We start from the raw sequence: 19,331 nt of genomic DNA, 5'->3' as shown, positions 1-19,331 counted from the left end.
ACATGGGACAACTTGTCTGGGTAATATTTAAGGTTTAGGTCCTCGAAGAGACCCACAATGGGTCACAGTGTAACTTCAGCACGTGACAGCGATCCAAAAGATGGGCCTATAGGACAGTTACAAGTTTAAAAGTTGCTTTATAATGCCGATAAGGAAAACTCCGCGCATGATAAAAGGCTGCGACTGTGAAACTACTAAAAACTGCTTCAAAGCATTTACTTAATGAGTTAAATTATGATTGGATTTCATGAACCAAAGCTCCATTTTTATGTAAAAGTTTCAAGGAAGAAGGAAGGAAAAGAGTACAAAAATTAATTCCTCCATTACTTCTATCAGCCACCAGGCAATAAGTTTAGTCTTATCGCTATGCCTTGCCTAACGTCTACTCCAAATCTCCAATGCATTTAAATGCTTTGTATCTCTACCCTTTTTTGCGTACGAGATTACTTGTGAAAGCAACAACACAAAACCCTCCAACCAAGCATCAAGCATGAGAAAATGAGTCCCACCATTATTGCAAAAATGCAACCATAAAGGTTCCTAAACCTTGGTTACTCAAACTACATTATTGTGTTACATGAACAAAAAATCAATATATAGTTTTTATGAGCATATATGGTCAATAAATAAGAAAAAAGAGTATGGACTAAACCAACCGTCCATCTGGGTCATACTATTTCAACACCATTGTAGCTATGCTCTGACGAGGAAGTAGAGAGATTGATAATGTCATTAAGGTCAGACACACTGTCTTGCAAGCTCAACAAGAGATGAGAAGTGCTAAAACTCATTGAAGGCTTGGTTCTTGGAACAATTGGGACTTCAGCCTCACCCACCAGCATCTGGACCACAACTCTCATTGTGGGTCTAGCCAAGGGGTCTGGGTGAGAGCAGGCTAGCCCTACTAACAACACTTTCCTCATCTCTCCCTCATCAAACTCTCCATTAAGTCTTGCATCTGCTGCCATTAACACCCTCCCTTCTCTGTGTAAACTCCATACCCACTCCACTAAATTGCCCCCACTAGCTACTTTTTCAATGGGTCTTCTCCCACTAGCAACCTCAAGAGCCACAGCTCCATAGCTGAACACATCAGTTTTCTCAGTAGCTCTTCCTGTTAAGAGATATTCAGGTGCCAAGTACCCCATTGTTCCTGCTGCTACCGTTACGTCCGGTGACTTATCGTGCTCAATTTGCCTTGCTAACCCAAAATCTCCTAATCTGGCATTGAATCCTTCATCCAACATTATATTGCTTGTCTTAATATCTCTATGAATTACCTGGTTTTCACATTCTTGATGCAAGTATGCCAATGCGGATGCAACACCGATTAGAATTTTTCGTCTATGGGGCCATGGCAATGGTGTTCTTGCTTCAAACAGAGCTTTATCGAGGCTCCCATTAGGCATTAAATCGTAGACTAATAGAATTTCTCCTTTTTCATGGCACCATCCTTGAAGCCTAACTAAATTTCTATGTCGAAGAGCTCCAATTATCGACAATTCAGATAAGAATTCATTCTTTCCTTGACTGTTATGACTACATCTCTTCACGGCTACAATGTCACCAGTCTCGGGCAGTATTCCCTTATAAACTGTACCAAATGCACCATGGCCGATAATTCTGTTCGCATTGAAGCATTTCGTAGCTGACTGCAACTCCTTATAACTAAATTCCTTTGGCATTCTGATAATCTCCGATGCAAATGACTCTGAATTCTTTTGTCGTTTGAATCTTTTGGAGAATACCCAGACCAGAGCACCTGCGAAAATGGCTAAACCGAAAGCACTAGCAGTCACAACCCCCGCAACAGCCCCTGGACCCTGCTTACAAAGCTGGTTATGACAAGAAGAAGACTTGGTGCTCTTCTGTTGAGCACTAGTGTTCGAATCAGACCCCGTAGGAGCCAACGAAGGCGGGGGTGACTTGACTGAATTAGCCGTTGGGTTCATCAAACTAGTCGTTGGGGGCGGCGGAACTGAAGCCGGACCGGAATCAGAGCCCGAATTTGATGACTCAAAAGAAGAGCTAAAGCTCCACCACTCAATGCTATGAATCTCTGTGCTCCCCTGTGTGGAACCCGAGAACCCAACATACATGAAGTCATTAATATACTGATCAAGATCAAGAGGAAAGGAAAGAAATGGGACTTTGGGTTTCAGATTGGAGTAGGAAACCGAGATATTGAAAACGCGACTTGACCCATTGTACTCGATCCAGGCGTTGACAAGATTGCCGCTTTTGAGATCGATATCTACAGCACCCAAATCGCCTACCTGCGGAGAAACCATACTGTTAAGATCCAAACCCACATGGTTGCCATTAATGTCTGTGAACTCTACGTCCATGAGAGTGTCGAATTCAACAGCTACAAATCCCAACCCGACCCCATTGTCACCGACAAGCCCCAAGAACCCTCCAGCGTTTCCAAGTGTCTCATCGTCCGGCGAGATTACAAAGGCAAGTCCACCACCGATGGAGGACGGGTTCAAATTGGTCACGGAAAACGAGAAGAAAGTGGAGAAACTGGCCGGAGAGCGTGTTCCAGTCTGCAGGAACCTGATGGGTTTGGAGTAGAGGACCCTTCCGGCTCCAGAATTGGGGACGGCGAGGTCACGAGTGAGTCGAACACTCCCATTGTTCAGATGGGCATCTCCAAGAAGCTTCATGCTACTCAAGGTCAAGGTCCCAAAATCGAATTCAGCAGTTTCTGCGGAAATAATCACTAGATTGTTGAAGAAACAGAGCAGCAAGTAGAGCAAAAAAGTACTAACGCGAGAAAAATGGGAAGAAAGAGACAACATTGCTTGATTTTCATGGAATCGCCATGATAGACTTGTTGTGGCGTAGTATGAAGACAATTCAGAGAAGAGAGGAGTGAAGTCACGGAAATTTAGAGAGAGAGAGAGAGAGAGAGAGGAGAGGTTGTATGTATTCTTTGCCACCGAAGGAAAAAGACAGAAGAACACAAGTGGGGATATGGAATCCAAAGCAGCGTGAAGCAGACAGGTGATGGAAATGCCGACACGTGGAGGCCCGTAACGGTTGTTTTCGGTGACCAAATGAAAGTTTCTTTTTCTGTGCTTTCCGTTCACACTTTGTACGGCTCATGATCGCACGTGGCTGCAGAAGGCGTGTATGTCACGTCCCATGTCCAATTATTAAGGACTTATTGTCAAAGGATGTAGGCACACGTACCTTGGTGGCGCGTGAGGTTATTTAACCTTTTTTTATAGGGGAATTGCATTAGGACGAATGGACGATAGTGAACAAAATTTAGTTTAATCGTGAATTTAGTCAAATGTTGGGGATTGATACAGACACGTAAGCACGTGGAAATATGGAGGAGGGAATAATAACAACAACCCACCACGTCATTCTATAGAATATTACGTGGGATTGCGAGTCTTCCAATTTACGAAGCCTGATCTCTTCCGAATAATTGCTGCTGTAAATCAACACCGTTTGATTGAGAAACACAACTCATTGTGGTGTGGGACCCTAGAGTTAGGAGTGGACATTTCAAGAGGCATCCAATCATTATGATTTATCGTGATTATCGATCGGACGGTCCAGATGGAGCAGTGGGAGTGGGGCATGCCACCTTTGTTTGGTTGTTGGGGGGTTGCAGTTCAGTGTAAGTGACCAATCTCTCTAAGCGACTAATGTAATTGGATCAATTTCTGTTGTGTGACCAAAAGTGATACTATAAATTATAGATAAGTGGTATCCTCGCCCTTTTTCTAATAATTACACCCCCAATAATTAATTTATATTTTTTATACTATTTTATGTTTGATTTGATATTTAAGTTTATATTTTTTTATATTATTTTATGTTTGATTTGATGTTTAATTCTTTGATTTGGGTATGATTTGATATTAGATTTATATTCACATAATTAATATTCTAACCTCCATAATTGGTTTTTCCACCCCATAATGTTTAAAATGCAATTGTACCTTGCTTGATATGTGAATGTATTATATCTCTTATCATATTTTTTGTATTGTAGGGCTTAACAAATATTTTTTTCCTTTTGTTTTTTTAGCTTTTCACCGTGCTTGTATTGAACATGTTTATTTCTCTAGGTGGTATGCATACCTATGTGGGGCTTAACAAGTGGGGGTATGCCGGTATGGTCAATTTGCTTATGATGATTATCTTGCTTGTTAGAGCAATTCCAAAAGTGTTATATTCAACATTTTAAATTTCACTTTATCCAAAAGTGTCCACAATGGGTAATAACTGCTTACTACCACTAATAAGTAGTTATTGCCACTAATAACTAGTTATTTATGGTAATAAGTAGTTATTAATACTATTACCATTCCGTATAATGAACAATTCACAGCATACATTAAATGTACCTACCAATTTACTTTAATGTGATATGATAAATTACTTTATTTAATTGTTGGGGTGAGAAAATCAATTATGTGAATATAAATCTAATGTGAAATCACACGCAAATCAAATGAATTAAATATCGAATCAAACATAAAATAATATAAAAAAAATTTAAACCAATTATTTGGGGGGTGGCATAGAAAGGGGGTGAGGATAGGATATCACTTCTCTAAATTATAATGCCCCGAGAATTTCAGCAAACTTAAGTTTATTATTATTATGCACCACTTCCACTTGTTTAAACCCAATTGATTAAATTTTAATCAATCTTTTAGGATTTACTTTGATCCCGTTGTGGTCAAAGGTTTAATTAGTCTTTTTTCATCACATTTCTTCATAATTTTTTTAACGTAATAATCATTCACAAAACTCAATAATTTGTATTTAAGAATTCGATTTTTTACGCCCAAGCTACTAATTTGAGTGGTAACAATGATATGTGATCAAGGTTTGAATGCCCTCTTCCCCGTTTAAAAAAAGAAAGAGTTGGATTTTTTATTTTTTTTTGTATTTCTCTCTTTGTTTTAATATATTATGTGGCTTATTAAAAAAACGCGAGACTAATTTATGTGGCAAAATAATTCCTTGACTTATTTATTTTATTTCTGTTTTATTTGCCATTTTTTTACATCTCCGCGTCTTTCATTTGTCGTCGAAACACGAGAAAATATTCAATGGTTTGCGCGCACCACGTCATTCTGCTCACGTGGTGCGCATCAACCACAGAACGGTTGACACGTGACATAATAATTCCTTGACTCATTTATTTTATTTTATTTTTATTTTCCAGCTTTTTTAGGCCTCCGCCTCTTTCATTTGTCGCCGAAACACGGGAAGAAATCCGAGAGTTTCGTTGTTGGCCCAAATAAATTGAAGAGAATAGCCTCTTGATCGATTCATCGACTGTATTGCACTAGAAGGGGTTGATTGAAGTGTGAGTTCAGCCGTCTCAGTCTCTCTTAATTGGCAGGATTCCGATCAATTGACAACGGCGCCACCGATGATGGAGGACATCTATATATCTGCAGCTGATTGTGGACGAGACCTCACTATACAGCCGAATCCTGTTGGGAAATCCGTTGCCTTGGAGTTGGTGGAGTCCACTTCCCCACTTCTTCCAGACTTACCTTGGATCTGCTTATTGGCCTTGCTATTGCTTTGCAAAGAGGGGTTGGGTAATTGGGTTTGACTTTGATCACCCATGTCATGATGTATCGAGGTTGGAGAGAAAGAACAAAGAAAAAGAAACTTCTTCCCGATCTGCCGCTTTAGATCCACATCGATGAGATCGGCTGGCATCTGTTCTTGAAAGCGGCCGATCTGGATTTGGCATAAAAAATAGAAAAGAAAAAGATAAGAATACGCCCCGTGTCATCCATTCAGTGGTTCAAGCCACTGAAGATTTTCTCATGCTTCAGACCTTCATAAATAGTCGCCTGCAAATATCCAAAACACAAAACCAGGGTGACTCTGTTGCCAATTCAAGTAAAAGCTTTCTTTCCTGAACGCCAGAGACCTTGGAACCTAGAACTTATTACCCCATCGAGATTATAGTTATGGTCATATGATAGGATTGTAATAGTAGTCTAGTGATGTTAAGTTCCACTTCCATCCCTCACAAGAACTCTATACTACCAAAAACTGAACCCCATGAGTTACAATGAACTTACCCAGAAGTGAGGCATCGCAGGGAGATGAAATAGAATAGCTTCATGATCTTTTCATCTTTGTTTAAGGGTTAAAATGTCATTATAAATAAAGATATTTATGTCAAATATAAAATTTTAAAAAATGGTGTAAACTTAATATATTAATGGTGTGCAAATAAAATTTTCTTTATATATGATATTATAATTTATTGATTATCTTTTTGCCTAAACCCTAAATTGCTTCTCTCCCGTTGAATTTATTCATGCCACGCAATGCATGTTCATAAACATATGTTGCTCGCATATATTCATCAAATTTGAGTGTCATTTTTCTTACAAGACTATCAAACTTGACAGTTTATTATGCACACACTTGAGATTTGGTTCAATTAATACAAATTGAAACTTGAGAGCCAATCAAGATAGATTTTCTTAGTTGCTATTAAGATAGCGACAATCCTTTCTAATCTCTCCCTGATCGTCAGTCAGAGGATTATTCTCTGATAACACGAGCACGGCCTTAGCGAATTGGTCATAGAAGTAGCCGTTATCAGCTGCCATCTTCTGCACGTAAGGCAGAGTGGTTGGATCAGAAACCAATTGTTGGTCCACTATGAGCAGTCCCTTGTGTTTCAAAATGTTCTTGTAGTAAAAGTTGTCAATTATCATCGGTGTTTCACGGTCATTTCTTGAATATAGTATTGCCTTTGGATCCGGGTCTGGTGTCGGGCAGCGTTTTTTTAGATACTCCGCGTATGTCGGATCTAGAGTCGGGTCAACTGTCGGGTAGAGTCTGTGGACTAAGTTGACACAGTGAACTCGGCCCACCGAGTGGGCTCCTGTAATGCCCAATCAAATAGGCCCATGTTAGTGAAATTGACCCAAATAACACTCTAAAAAAAACCCAAGTCAGACCAATTCTCTATCCGCATTCTTACGGATCCCACAATGTTTTTTGTTACAGTTATCCCAAATACTGATGTGTAAACACAAGATTTCGTATGGATCACGTAATGCATGTGGGCCCCCGATTTCACATGAATCATGTGCATTTATATCCACATTTGGGATAGCCGAAACAAAAAATACTGAGATACTCAACATTTTCGAACGTCTATTGGTACCTAAAATAGCAACAGATCCTTCCACATCGAGTCCGATTGATTGGAATGAAGAAAGCACAGATGAAGTGGAAGCGTTGTGATTGGGAATGAGGTCTTGAACCGCTGCTGCATAACTTTCTCTGCTGTCCTTCCTCCCTGTTTTCATTTCAATTCGGGGTCCTCCTAGCTACAATATAATTCCAAGTGTGTAGAGTAAATTAGATAATTATAAACCTGATTTTTATACTGTGAATCTATGAGTTGTTGATCAGTACCATGACAATGCCATCTCTAGCAGAGAGAGCAACAATATCAGCACAAGAGACAGTCATTGGGCAGGCAGTCTCTACAGCCTTTTTGATAGTGCTGACATACTTGAAGTTTCTCATGCCCAAGCTTCTCTCTGATGCCTGCTCTGATACCACGCCGTTTACTGTCTCCAGCAAGAGAGACGCATCACATGACTGCAATTAGTACATGTACATACAGTTAGAGGAGCTTATTAGCTAATTAACTCACACACGCACATACATTATATAGTCTTCATCAGCATGGTCTGTGGCTTCCTAGACAAAGTTTCAAATGACTCTCAAGTTATTTATCTGGCTGATTTTGATCTCTCATCAGCAACAACCACATCCAAGCAAGGCTCAAAAACAATACATCTTACTTTATTAGGAACCTGGCTACATATTCTTGGCTTTTGATCATTTTTCTTCAAGTACTTTATCTAGTCTTTTGTTTGCTAGGCATACTATTTTGTTTAGACTTGAAATATTCTACCTAGTTCTTTATTGTTGTTTGTGTTTTGGGGGCGTGTCTCGTTTTCTGATACTCTCTTAGGTCATCCACTGAGATGTCTTACTTTGTTGTTTTTGCTTCTTGTTTGAATATATTGTGCCTTATCAAAAAAAAAGTAACCAAAATTCATGAAACAACGCGGGTTAAGGGCCCATGTGGTAGAAGTCACTGTAATTTTAATCACAGACATCCAGTCTGTTTATCAGTACGTGTGAGATCCACGTAATTTTTTGAATTTAATAAATAGATAGATTTATGATGGCCATGTAATGACTTTAACGGTAGCGGCCCTCCTCGTCCGGAAACAATACCTTTACAATGCAGTCATGGAAGAGATTTCTGAGCCATGACACTGCAGTGTTTCCATGTTTGTTGTACAAGCTGATTACTTCTTGCTTGATGATCTCCTCTGCTTTTGGACAACTTTGTGCATAGTAATTCAACTGAAGTTCACTTGTACCTGTTCAAACAAAAACAAAATCTGTTAACTTCGAGTACCAAAGCAATTGCTAATTAACCAAATAGAAGATAGAATATAAAGTGTATTATAAAAGAATACCAGAATGAAGTTGCAAGAGCAATGCGAATAGCAAAAACATGGAAGTTGAGAAAGAAGAATGAACCCTGGTTGCCATTGTTTTGGATTTGTGTGTGTATGTGTAATGTGTGTGATTAAGAGAGGGAGTTTGACAAGGCTTATATAGGAGGAAATGATGAGTCATTAAGTAGTGCGAAGCCACACAAGTCGCATGCCGCCGCCACTAGGCGCCACTTTCTTTTGACCTTTCGGCAATGTTTCACCACCCCACGCGAGTGGGCCACCACATACACCACTATTGCTCAATTTGTTCATTTTTTATTTATTTTTTGGGAAGAAATAAAATAATTTTAGATTTTTTTTAGTAACTTGAGTACATATTACACAAGTTTATCCCTTACACATTCAGTATGAACCTAAACTCAGACCTAGTCCTGGACATACAAAAATTTCCCATATGGTGACATAGTGAATTGGGCCAAAACGTGTATGGTCACAAGATTATTACTCCCAATGAGAATCAAATTCAAGACTTTTTGAATTGATACGATTTGATCCTAAAGAGATTCGCCACTAAGTGGTCATAAAATATTGTTCATGTCATTTGTAGATTCATTGACTAATGACTAAGCATTTCATCAGTCGAGAGACGCACGCCATGTAATCAAGGATAAGCATTGAATTTCTCCTCTAATAACTCTAACCAGAAACACACAATATTTGTAGGCCAAACAAACAAATAATTCATTAATTCAACATTATCTATTAAAGGTTTGATTGGTCAATTATAACAGAAAAAATAATTCATGACATATGGTACAAGAAGCAAGAGGTAGCTTAGAAGAAAATTAAATGATTCAATATATATTATTCTTATTGGATTTCTATTAATAATTGCTCCTTATCTTTCCACGACAACACATGATTGGCCCATTATGCATCAACTTCTAAATATAGCCACCAAGATCGCTTTAGATCTCATTCTTTTTTTTCTTTTTTTTGATAAAGCGGCAATATATTCAAATCCGAAAACAGGACAACAATAGGGCATCAGAGTGGATGGCCGGAAGCTTTAGATCTCATTCATCAATCTAATTATGTGGGTTATGGTTATGAAAACTAATTAACTATCAAATGAAAACAATATGGTTTTGATACGAGAAAATTAACATTCTTATTGGTTATGTTAATTATTTGTCCCCAATTTTATTGATTAATTGGGTGGCGTAACACCATATTGAATGCTCAAACGGATGACTTGAGTTTGAGTTCATAGCGAATATCCCCATAAATATATTCCTTTGTAGTTTGTACAAGTGCAATCTACCATCGCATATCCCCATAAGTATCAAGCAATTATCATTGACCCTCAACAACAATGTTCACTAATTAAGCTAGTGCTCCTCCCATGGTTGCATATGATTATGAAAGGTAATGTATAAATTGCAAGTGTGCAAAATCGATATGATTGCATTTTACATTTGTGTTTGTGGTTGCAGTTGCTTGATTGTGAGAGAAAATACTAATAAAGTAGAAACCACATATTTATAGTATATGATCATGAATGGTATATTTTTTTTAAAAAAAAAGTTTATCCTTCAAGCAACAGTCTCTGAAAGGAAATTTTACCACAAAAGATAACAAGTTTCTGGTTTTGGAGACTTACACTCTCAACAATTGAACACGATTGTTTTCACAACAGCTATCATTATTTGCAGTCAATGGAGGCAGTTTTATTCACCATTTGAGTGATAATCTAATTGGTGAATCTATTTGAAATCAAATCGTATGGACTCGGTAGGTATTGATTTCAATTTTCATTAGGAACAATATCCTTATGACCATACACTGGGTTTTAACCCAATTTATCCTATCGTTAGGTGGAAAACTTATGTGCATGTGGGTTTGATGGCCCGAATTTAGATCCATATCAAATATTTAAAAGATAAATTTATATGATTTCGTTCTTGGTTAAAAAAATAATCTTATTACTTGACACATTATTTTGTTCATCGATATTCTACACAAGGTGAATGCAGCAAGTGTGAATGTCAATTTTAGGGAATTAGGGCCCAACCATTTAGATGGTATTCATAGCCCGGCACAAAGGCTCTGCCGAATCAGTGATTGGGCCGGTTGCACCCAAGCCATGTGAACATGTGTGCTGTTTCATAATTAGACCCATTTTTCTACTAGTATTATTGGTGAGCTTTAGTCACACTCCGATTTTTACTAAACACACCCCTTGTTAATAGCACCCCTTCAAAAATTAAAATATTAATATTTCTAATCACACCAAAAGTAACCAAAATCTCCAACATTTTTGAAACACACCCCAAAGTATAAATCCTTCAATCCTTCATGGATAGAGCTCAATCTTCAATCATAACTTTCATTTGCCAAAACCCTTGCTCCTTTAACCAATTCCCCAACTCCAAACCAGAAAAAATCGCCAAAGAATCCAAAAAAGCCTCAAGGACAGTGATGAATCTATTGAGAAATTTCTTCTATTCTTACTCCGTGCCCTAAATAAGCTTCCTGTGAATCTTCATGCCCTATCATAAGTCAACAAGAGAGCTTGGATTTGCAAAAGCTACTTTATATTCTGACAAGTACACCCTCTAAGAATTAGTAGAGAAACGCGATTGAAAGAGAGTGGGAATGGAGTGAACTAGCTCGAGATGACAATTGTGAATGTTGGGTATGAATCGAACGACCTCTTGCAAGCCTATACAACCATGATTGAATATTTGTATGAATCGGACGAACTAGCACAAGATGGTAATTTCCAATGTTGGGATCGTCTTCTTGCTAGTGGTGAAGGTGAGAGAGAGGTTGGAGGGGGGTGGGGTGTAAAGAGTTCACATCTAAAAAAATACAAGGTCAAAGCAAAGTCAATGTAAATCGGGGTATGATTAGTAAAGTCAAGAGTGTGACTAAAGTTTCTCAGTATTATTTTCTCTCCTTGGATCCGCAGAAGCCTGATTTCTAGCTCGCCGACATGTACATCTAGTCCGCCCCATATAGGCCCATCTTGAACAAAACCTGTTTTGTTAGGCCCAATTAAATCAACAACAGTACAACACAATTACACAACCATCAATGCCAACTACATTGCCACCGAGGCCCACCAATACCATAGAATGTCATGGTCCATGGACATGGGACCCATTGAAGCAAAATAGTAGCAGCCCATGGACCATATGGCCCACAAATCCTTCCGTGGATTGGGACGCAAATCTTGGGTGGACCTGTCAGGCCCTTCAAAAACCAACAATGAAAACACATAATTAGGGATTCCAAAATAATATGTGTCCATAATTATCTATAATCTAATTGGTATGTTAACTCTAAATGGAAACACTACGTGTCCATAATCTATGCATCCATAATGTGTCCATAACTAGGTGGCATGAGGAAAAGTGTGGAGACCATTTAGAGTTAGTATGCCACCTACATTATGGACACATATCATTTTGAAACTCTAAATGATCCTTACATTTTTCCCTATGCTACCTAGTTATGGACACAACATAAATTATGAACATGTAATGCTTCCGTTATGAATTTATATATGTAGGGACTTAGCGAGAGAGGATCATCGTGGAGAAACGACAGAATCATGCAATTTTGATGCCCAACAAAGACGAAATAGTTTCTTGAGGATTTGGCACAATCACATACTTATTTTGTCATTCTTTCCACTTCAATAATTAAGAGAGAGAAGAAAATATCCATTCAACCCACAGCAGTCCAACAGAACAAAGGCGTAATTCATTAAAATGCTCTCATTTGGAAGGCCCCATTACATATATATCCCAAAACCTTATCTTTAAAGCACCAAAGCACTTGAAAGAATCAAAACTGTACTGTACCATTAAGACAAGAAGTTAACACACAAAAAAGTATATCTACATCAGTGTAAAATTCTCTACATATGTTACTACTTATTACTTATGTAAATTGCTCTCCATTCTCTTGTATTCCCAATCTTTATGAGACAAAACTAGCTAGTTTCAGATTCTTATTGGATTTCTGATGCAACCATTCTAGCCCAGAATCTCAAGTGTTTCTTCATCTCATCAGCAGCGGCATAGACTGTAGGCATCTTCAGATTTAATAGTTGTGAATTGGGTCTCTTTATAAGCCAAGCCTCTGATAAATATGGTCTCAAGACACCTCTATCCTCTTCCTCTTCAGATTTCCCATCTTTTGCCACTGATTCCGCAATCCCATTCAGTTCACTAATAGTACTACTATGTCTATCACTGAGCAATCCGAGTCTTTGCAATCCAGGGACTATGCTCAACATTCTTGGGTTTAAGTTTTCTTTCTTGAATTTGAAACCAATATCCATAAACCCTTTTACTTCTTCAAGTTCTAGCTCCGATGATCTCCTGCAGCTCATTGATTTATGCAGTTTTCTTGTGTGCCTAAGACTTTTTCGACCTTTTTTGGTTGATGGTGATGAAGAATGTGAGTGAGTTTTGTCAGCGACAAGATTCAGCCTTTCTGGTCTTTCTTTCTTCTTAACTTCCTTATCTTCCTCCCCATCTTCTACTTCTTCATTGTTGGAATCAACCTAGTCATAGTAAACAAATAAGAAACAAAACATCACTCAATATGCATGCTTTAATACCAGGTGAAACACTGCTATTTTACCATTGAAGACTGTGGAGTTGCTATGGATGGGAATGATGAAATATCTTCTTCAGAAATAGATGATGTCGATGCCAAAACTGATGATGGGATGCCTTCATTTGTATTGAATGATGAGGAGACTCCTGAAGTGAAGGAATGTGATTGTGGAAGGGTTTTGGTCACAAGTGGTGAAGATGGTTCTGGGAAGAGAATAATTCAATGAAACCAAAGACGATCCATGGCTCCCAGGATACATAAAGAATGGTTATCCGCCGCCATGGACAACCACCACAGAGAGACTAAGAATGAAAATCTTATAAACAACTTTATAATAACAAAGCTATTATTATTTTGGAATATTGTGGGGTGCAATATAGGCGAAAATGTTGCCTTGTGGTAGAGTTGTAGGGGTGCTACCTAAAGGTCACAGGTTCAATTATTGGAACAACAGGAGCCTTGTGCATGAGTTGTTTACTTCTTATTGTGGCGTGCAATCAAAGAAGTGAGAATAAGCGAATGAAAACAAATATGCTGCTGAGACACCTAGTTGTGTAATCTATGACAATGGAGGATGTGGCCATGAATTTGGTTCATCTAACTCCACATATATCTATATTTTTACAGGTAAATGACTACAATGCCCATCTCAAAGTGGCAAATATGTGTTGTGCAAGGCACAAATGTACAAAATCAAAATCTATATGCGACCAGGTTGACCCCAATGGTCCCTGACCCTGAGAAAGTTTTGCATGAATTGCAAATTTCATTCTTACAGTTGAAAGCAACAATTGTATGCTATTAACTGCGGTCAACTGTCCCTTCTGGGACATCATATAAAACTATTGTCGACTATCGCCAAAGGAAGATACTAGTTTTTGTATGTTTATCTTAAAAGACTAACATAAATGTTTTAAGTGCTTACCTGAGTAGGTTGACAAATCAATGATTGAACCTGCCGATTTGCCAGCACACTTATCCTGCCTTTTCTGCTGACGACTCGCAATCGACAACTGCCCTAAAACAAATCCACTTGAATACACAACATAGTTTTTCCTTCTACTATGAATCACACCATCATACATCATATGAAGTAAAACAAACATAATGCCTTCACTTCACTCCACCTTTATTTTCTTTAGTACAAAATAAATTCAGTTACTTGATTTTTACATCTTTTTTGGTTAGAAGCTAGAATATTTCCAAGTGAACTTAAGTGGAATCTTATTCAAGAGAGTATTTACTTCTGCTTTCTTTTCTTTATAACTTTCCAACTTGTGAGGTAGTTCTCTAACTGTGAGAACAACATGTATATATTTGTGCAATGCCGGAAGGACCCCAGAACCAATCTTATGTAGTGCAGCAAAGCATCCTAATTACTTTTGATCGTCATAATAGAAAACTCTGCATAAAAAGCCAGTAGTTCAATTTTCCAGTATAGATATTAAAGTGTTGAAATATTTTTTCATCTCAACTGTGTATCAAAGTCCCTGCATTCTAGGCCCAATTCATCGTCAAGCGAGAAACTGTCCAGTACTAAACTAAGGCCCTTATTATCTTGGGATCAATTTCTTGCCGCCTTGCCTTTGTGTGGCTTGCTTTTTTCAAAGTTCAGACTATGAAACATATTGAATTCACTCCAAGAAAAATCAATGAACACCTTACAGAGGGGAAAAAAATTGTGTTACCATTAGCCACTTGGTACTCTGGTGTCTGAGTTTCTTCTTCCTAAGCTCTCCTATGCCTCATCTATGGCATCAAAAGCAAAAATATGAAAATAAGAATTCAATTCTCTTGCAAAAATACTTAATAGATGAATCGTTTCAGATCTATTCTAGTTTCAGCAAGAAAATAAAAAATCTGCCTGGTTATTTTTCTTCACTGTTTATTGTTCAACAAGGATGAGCATTTGAACTCCTGACATTGGGGAAGGGTGGTGAGGAGCTTGACCACTTGAATCAGTGGCTGAAATATGTAGAAAACATCTTTGGATGGCACAAGGACACGACTTCCATGACAATGCTAGCAAAACTAATCCATGAAACATATTTTAAAGTAACGAGTAGTGTACAACACCTACCTTAAGTCACGGTGAGAACACTATACTCAATCTGTATAACTGCCAGCAAAAATGAAATGTGAAGTTCCTGAATCCTTTAATTTGTCACTAGAGAAATCTTTCCTGCAAATAAATTTAGCTGAACTAATCAAGCATTTAAGTTCCCGTAAATGAAAATGAAGTGACTGATAATCTCAGCAGATACATACTTCCGAGATTGCACGGGCATCATATGTACACTCATCATCTTTTGCAAGTTGTCGACAACGCTGCCAAAGATTAGCATCATAGTGATCATTAAATGATGACAAAATTTCCTTCTATTTAGTGGTTAAGTACTCATAAGATTGTAGTCTGGCTATTTGTGTTACAACTTGTTTTTGACAAGGAAACATAGTATCTGCCACCTTGGCCGATACAGATATCAGATATAGGGTCTTGATTCACTGTCAATGGCAATGACAAGAACCTCGAAAGCATCTACTCTGCAACAAAACCAAACAAAGTAATGTAACATGAAGGTAGTTCCAAAAATATATCATCATGAAGAAAAAAAAAACATATGTTAAAAAACAAAAACAAACATGATTGCACCTGATTCCAGTCTATCCAATGCATCACTCAATGTGGCTTTTCGATGTCTCTTGAGCCACCGTGTCATTTCCTTCTTTTCGTCAGCATAAAATTCATTCATTTCGAAGACAAATGCTTGAAAATACTTACCTTGGTGAGGCGATGGATAGATATTTCCAGGATAATGGAAAGTGTGATGAAAACAAAGCAAACAGTGACAAGAGCCCATGTGGGTACGTACTCAAGAAAGCGAACAGACGGGTCTTCAGCTGCCATGATCAAGTGATCTGTGTTCTTTGTATTCTTTTTATCAGCTAAATAAAATAGCAACGTGGGCAATCAAGATGAGATGCCAGAACTTCTTTGCCAGGAATTTCTGTTCGTAATTTAATTTTCACACCAATATCCCACTTAGATTGTGAAAAAGTTATTATACAACTAGAAAGGTAAACAAGGATTCTGGTCAGCTATTCATGAATTTGCTTATCTGCCTAAGAAATTTGTAGAATCAGAGCTTATCATAGGGCATAGAATGATTGAATCAGATTCAATGCTCATGATGACAGGAATTGACAAAACTATGAGAGTTAGCATTTTCTTCACTAAATGCCAACTCTGATCACCCTAATTGCAGCCTCAATCCCAATCATCCATAGTTGCAAATAAGTTTTGTCTCAATGATGTTTCCTCCCAAATTCATGTTATGGTTATATCTACAACTAAACTATGGGAAAATGTTGAATGTTGTTTATATAGGAGGAGCATGTGGTTATGAAGATGTGGTGAAGCAAGGCTATGGCTTAAGCACAGCAGCATTGAGCACAGCTCTGTTCAACAATGGGCAAGCTTGTGGTGCTTGTTATGAAATCAAATGTGTGGATGATCCTAACTGGTGCAAGCCAGGCAATCCATCTCTCATTGTTACAAGGACTAACCTTTGCCCGCCGAATTACATTCTACCAAATGACAATGGAGGCTGGTGCAACCCTCCGCAAGAACAGTTAGATATAGCCAAGCCCGTCTTCGAACAAATTGCTGGCTGCACTGCTGGCATTGTTCCAGTTCAATATCGCAGGTATTACACTGACACCCACCCACTAATCGCACCTCAATGAGGTCTACCGTCTGTTTTACAGGGGTTTGGCTTCCATGCCTGTTGAGGCTCCACCACTCCAACTGTCGGAAGTACTAGAACTCAGCTGTGACCATTAACCAAAAATTGATATGAGCTCATAACATTATACACTCGCGTGTATTCAGAAGTCTGTGGCATAATGAATTAATGATGGGTAGAATAGAACAGAACAAGCAGCTAAGTTGAGATTCTTCTCAAGCGAAGGGATACAATGCAGACCAAAGAACAAAGCTCATATTTAAGAGCTCATTGGAATTGAAAGCAACTGGCATTCATTAAAACCATCAGATTTCAGACATTATTAACTGGTGCCTACAAGCACCACAACATAAGACGCATATTGTAAAGTAAAAAAACACCAGATATCACCATGACACAAAGCTTAGAGAAGACCACCACGGAGACGGAGCACAAGGTGAAGGGTAGATTCCTTTTGAATATTGTAATCAGCAAGAGTTCGCCCGTCTTCCAGCTGCTTTCCTGCAAATATGAGCCTCTGTTGATCCGGTGGGATTCCCTCCTTGTCTTGAATTTTGCTCTTGACGTTGTCAATCGTATCAGAACTCTCGACCTCCAGAGTTATTGTCTTGCCAGTCAGAGTCTTCACAAAGATCTGCATCCCACCACGGAGCCTCAGAACAAGATGCAGAGTAGACTCCTTCTGGATATTATAATCCGCAAGAGTCCTCCCATCCTCCAGCTGCTTCCCCGCAAAGATCAGCCTCTGCTGATCTGGTGGAATCCCCTCCTTATCCTGTATCTTTGTTTTGACGTTGTCAATAGTGTCAGAGCTCTCCACCTCCAGAGTGATGGTCTTACCAGTGAGGGTCTTGACAAAAATCTGCATCCCGCCACGAAGCCTCAGAACAAGATGCAGGGTAGACTCCTTCTGGATGTTATAGTCGGCAAGAGTCCTCCCGTCCTCTAGCTGCTTCCCAGCAAAGATCAGCCTCTGCTGATCCGGTGGAATGCCCTCCTTATCTTGAATTTTAGTCTTCACGTTGTCGATCGTATCAGAACTTTCAACCTCCAGAGTTATGGTCTTGCCTGTCAACGTCTTCACAAAGATTTGCATACCGCCGCGAAGCCTCAGAACCAGGTGGAGTGTGGACTCCTTCTGAATATTGTAATCCGCAAGAGTACGGCCGTCCTCCAGTTGCTTGCCAGCGAAGATCAGCCTCTGCTGATCCGGCGGAATCCCCTCCTTATCCTGTATCTTCGCCTTAACATTGTCAATCGTGTCAGAACTCTCCACCTCGAGAGTAATAGTCTTGCCGGTTAGAGTCTTGACGAATATCTGCATCCCTCCCCTCAATCGAAGCACCAGATGAAGAGTGGATTCCTTTTGGATGTTGTAATCGGCGAGAGTACGGCCATCCTCCAGTTGCTTCCCAGCGAAGATGAGCCTCTGCTGATCAGGTGGAATACCCTCCTTGTCTTGTATTTTGGCTTTGACGTTGTCGATGGTGTCGGAGGTCTCAACTTCTAGGGTTATGGTCTTGCCAGTGAGAGTTTTGACGAAGATCTGCATCTTGATTTCGGAGAAAAAGAAGAGAGAATTTCGAAAGCTAATTGAAAGAGAAACTGATTTGTTTGAAGAAAGAGTTTGCCTGAGAAGAGTTCACGCTGATGATTATATAGAATTGTTAAACCGACTCAAGGAATTGGAAATCGAATCCTAATTCGCAAGAAACGAACGACCGGCCTTTAGCGTTCCGTTCACGCAACTTCCACCCAAGCCTAGAATAATCGAGACTTTACTCGTACGTAATGTTCCGTTCACGCACCTCCTAGGCTCCTACCCAAGCCAGAATAATCGAGACTTTACCACAACTCAATTATTTATGATTGTTTTAGTTCAAATAAAAAAAATAAAAAGGTCGTGTTAATGGATGTGTTAAGCGCTCTTTTTTTTTTTTTTTGGGGAGGGGATAAAATTTGATCCCACGATCTAATGAATAGGTAATCCCTTATCTGTAATGTGATTGTTGTTGATGTAATAATTCAACAACCGAATTGTTTGTGAGTAATTTGGAGAAAGTAAAACAAGACATAAAGGTTTACGTGATTCGTCGTTGTGCCTAGTTCCACGATGCAGAACTATCGGATGCTCTGATTATATCGTTCTAGTTACAAAACATACAAGAATGAAATACAGAGTAGTGAATCTGATTGCAATCCCTTTCTCCGTTGCTCATGACTTCTTTTTATACTTGTATTATGCAGTTATTAACAGTTTGCAACGGTTGAGGAAGTTGGTAGCAATTGAAGAAGTTTTTTGTCAGTTTCAGACATAACCGTTGGTGTGGAACTGCCTTATCTTCGGCTTCATTCTTCGGCGGTCTGATCGGCCTTTGTGTGTCGACATTTTGTATTTGTATTGGCTTTGTATTGCCTTGTTTGACCAAGTCCTTTTGGACTATAT

General features: G+C 38.8%; 5 protein-coding genes across 5 annotated transcripts; 1 reads left to right on the top strand and 4 right to left on the bottom strand.

The window, feature by feature from the left end:
• Window positions 1-527: 527 nt before the first annotated feature.
• On the bottom strand, window positions 528-2,933 carry LOC119984804 (L-type lectin-domain containing receptor kinase VIII.1-like). Its single transcript, XM_038828922.1, has one exon. It carries the CDS (start codon window positions 2,802-2,804, stop codon window positions 669-671), a length of 2,136 nt encoding a protein of 711 aa, XP_038684850.1. The 5' UTR covers window positions 2,805-2,933; the 3' UTR covers window positions 528-668.
• A 3,429-nt stretch (window positions 2,934-6,362) lies between these two features.
• On the bottom strand, window positions 6,363-8,648 carry LOC119987830 (peroxidase 21). The gene is made up of 5 exons (XM_038832740.1): window positions 8,523-8,648; window positions 8,275-8,423; window positions 7,438-7,626; window positions 7,184-7,349; window positions 6,363-6,898 (listed from the first exon to the last, which is right to left on the bottom strand). The coding sequence occupies exons 1-5, from the start codon at window positions 8,596-8,598 to the stop codon at window positions 6,492-6,494; spliced, it is 987 nt and encodes a 328-aa protein (XP_038688668.1). The 5' UTR covers window positions 8,599-8,648; the 3' UTR covers window positions 6,363-6,491.
• Window positions 8,649-12,249: 3,601 nt separating this feature from the next.
• Window positions 12,250-16,047, bottom strand: LOC119995629. The gene is made up of 4 exons (XM_038842139.1): window positions 15,922-16,047; window positions 15,408-15,467; window positions 14,065-14,157; window positions 12,250-13,083 (listed from the first exon to the last, which is right to left on the bottom strand). Exons 1-4 carry the CDS (start codon window positions 16,045-16,047, stop codon window positions 12,526-12,528), a joined length of 837 nt encoding a protein of 278 aa, XP_038698067.1. The 3' UTR covers window positions 12,250-12,525.
• On the top strand, window positions 15,342-17,267 carry LOC119989205 (expansin-A3-like). Its single transcript, XM_038834584.1, has one exon. The coding sequence runs from the start codon at window positions 16,449-16,451 to the stop codon at window positions 16,884-16,886; it is 438 nt and encodes a 145-aa protein (XP_038690512.1). The 5' UTR covers window positions 15,342-16,448; the 3' UTR covers window positions 16,887-17,267.
• LOC119989198 (polyubiquitin 3-like) lies at window positions 17,124-18,698 on the bottom strand. Its single transcript, XM_038834570.1, has one exon. It carries the CDS (start codon window positions 18,435-18,437, stop codon window positions 17,289-17,291), a length of 1,149 nt encoding a protein of 382 aa, XP_038690498.1. The 5' UTR covers window positions 18,438-18,698; the 3' UTR covers window positions 17,124-17,288.
• Window positions 18,699-19,331: the final 633 nt, after the last annotated feature.

Source organism: Tripterygium wilfordii, chromosome 3, assembly GCF_013401445.1.
Source record: "Tripterygium wilfordii isolate XIE 37 chromosome 3, ASM1340144v1, whole genome shotgun sequence".
In the NCBI taxonomy this organism is placed as follows: Eukaryota; Viridiplantae; Streptophyta; class Magnoliopsida; order Celastrales; family Celastraceae; genus Tripterygium; species Tripterygium wilfordii.
Note: the sequence above shows the minus strand (reverse complement) of the source record. Positions and strands in the feature narration are given on the sequence as shown.

Bases quoted from the DNA above. Each gene is read 5' to 3' on its own strand.
- LOC119984804 (XM_038828922.1), bottom strand. From the start codon at position 2,804: ATGTTGTCTCTTTCTTCCCATTTTTCTCGCGTTAGTACTTTTTTGCTC.
- LOC119987830 (XM_038832740.1), bottom strand. From the start codon at position 8,598: ATGGCAACCAGGGTTCATTCTTCTTTCTCAACTTCCATGTTTTTGCTA. The intron at 8,424-8,522 runs GTATTCTTTTAT...TTGTTTGAACAG, and splicing joins GCTCTTGCAACTTCATTCTG to GTACAAGTGAACTTCAGTTG. The intron at 7,350-7,437 runs GTACTGATCAAC...ATTATATTGTAG, and splicing joins CTAGAGATGGCATTGTCATG to CTAGGAGGACCCCGAATTGA.
- LOC119995629 (XM_038842139.1), bottom strand. From the start codon at position 16,047: ATGGCAGCTGAAGACCCGTCTGTTCGCTTTCTTGAGTACGTACCCACA. The intron at 14,158-15,407 runs GTATGTATCTGC...GATTTGTTTTAG, and splicing joins ATGCCCGTGCAATCTCGGAA to GGCAGTTGTCGATTGCGAGT. The intron at 13,084-14,064 runs GTAAGCACTTAA...TACTATGACTAG, and splicing joins TGATTTGTCAACCTACTCAG to GTTGATTCCAACAATGAAGA.
- LOC119989205 (XM_038834584.1), top strand. From the start codon at position 16,449: ATGATGTTTCCTCCCAAATTCATGTTATGGTTATATCTACAACTAAAC.
- LOC119989198 (XM_038834570.1), bottom strand. From the start codon at position 18,437: ATGCAGATCTTCGTCAAAACTCTCACTGGCAAGACCATAACCCTAGAA.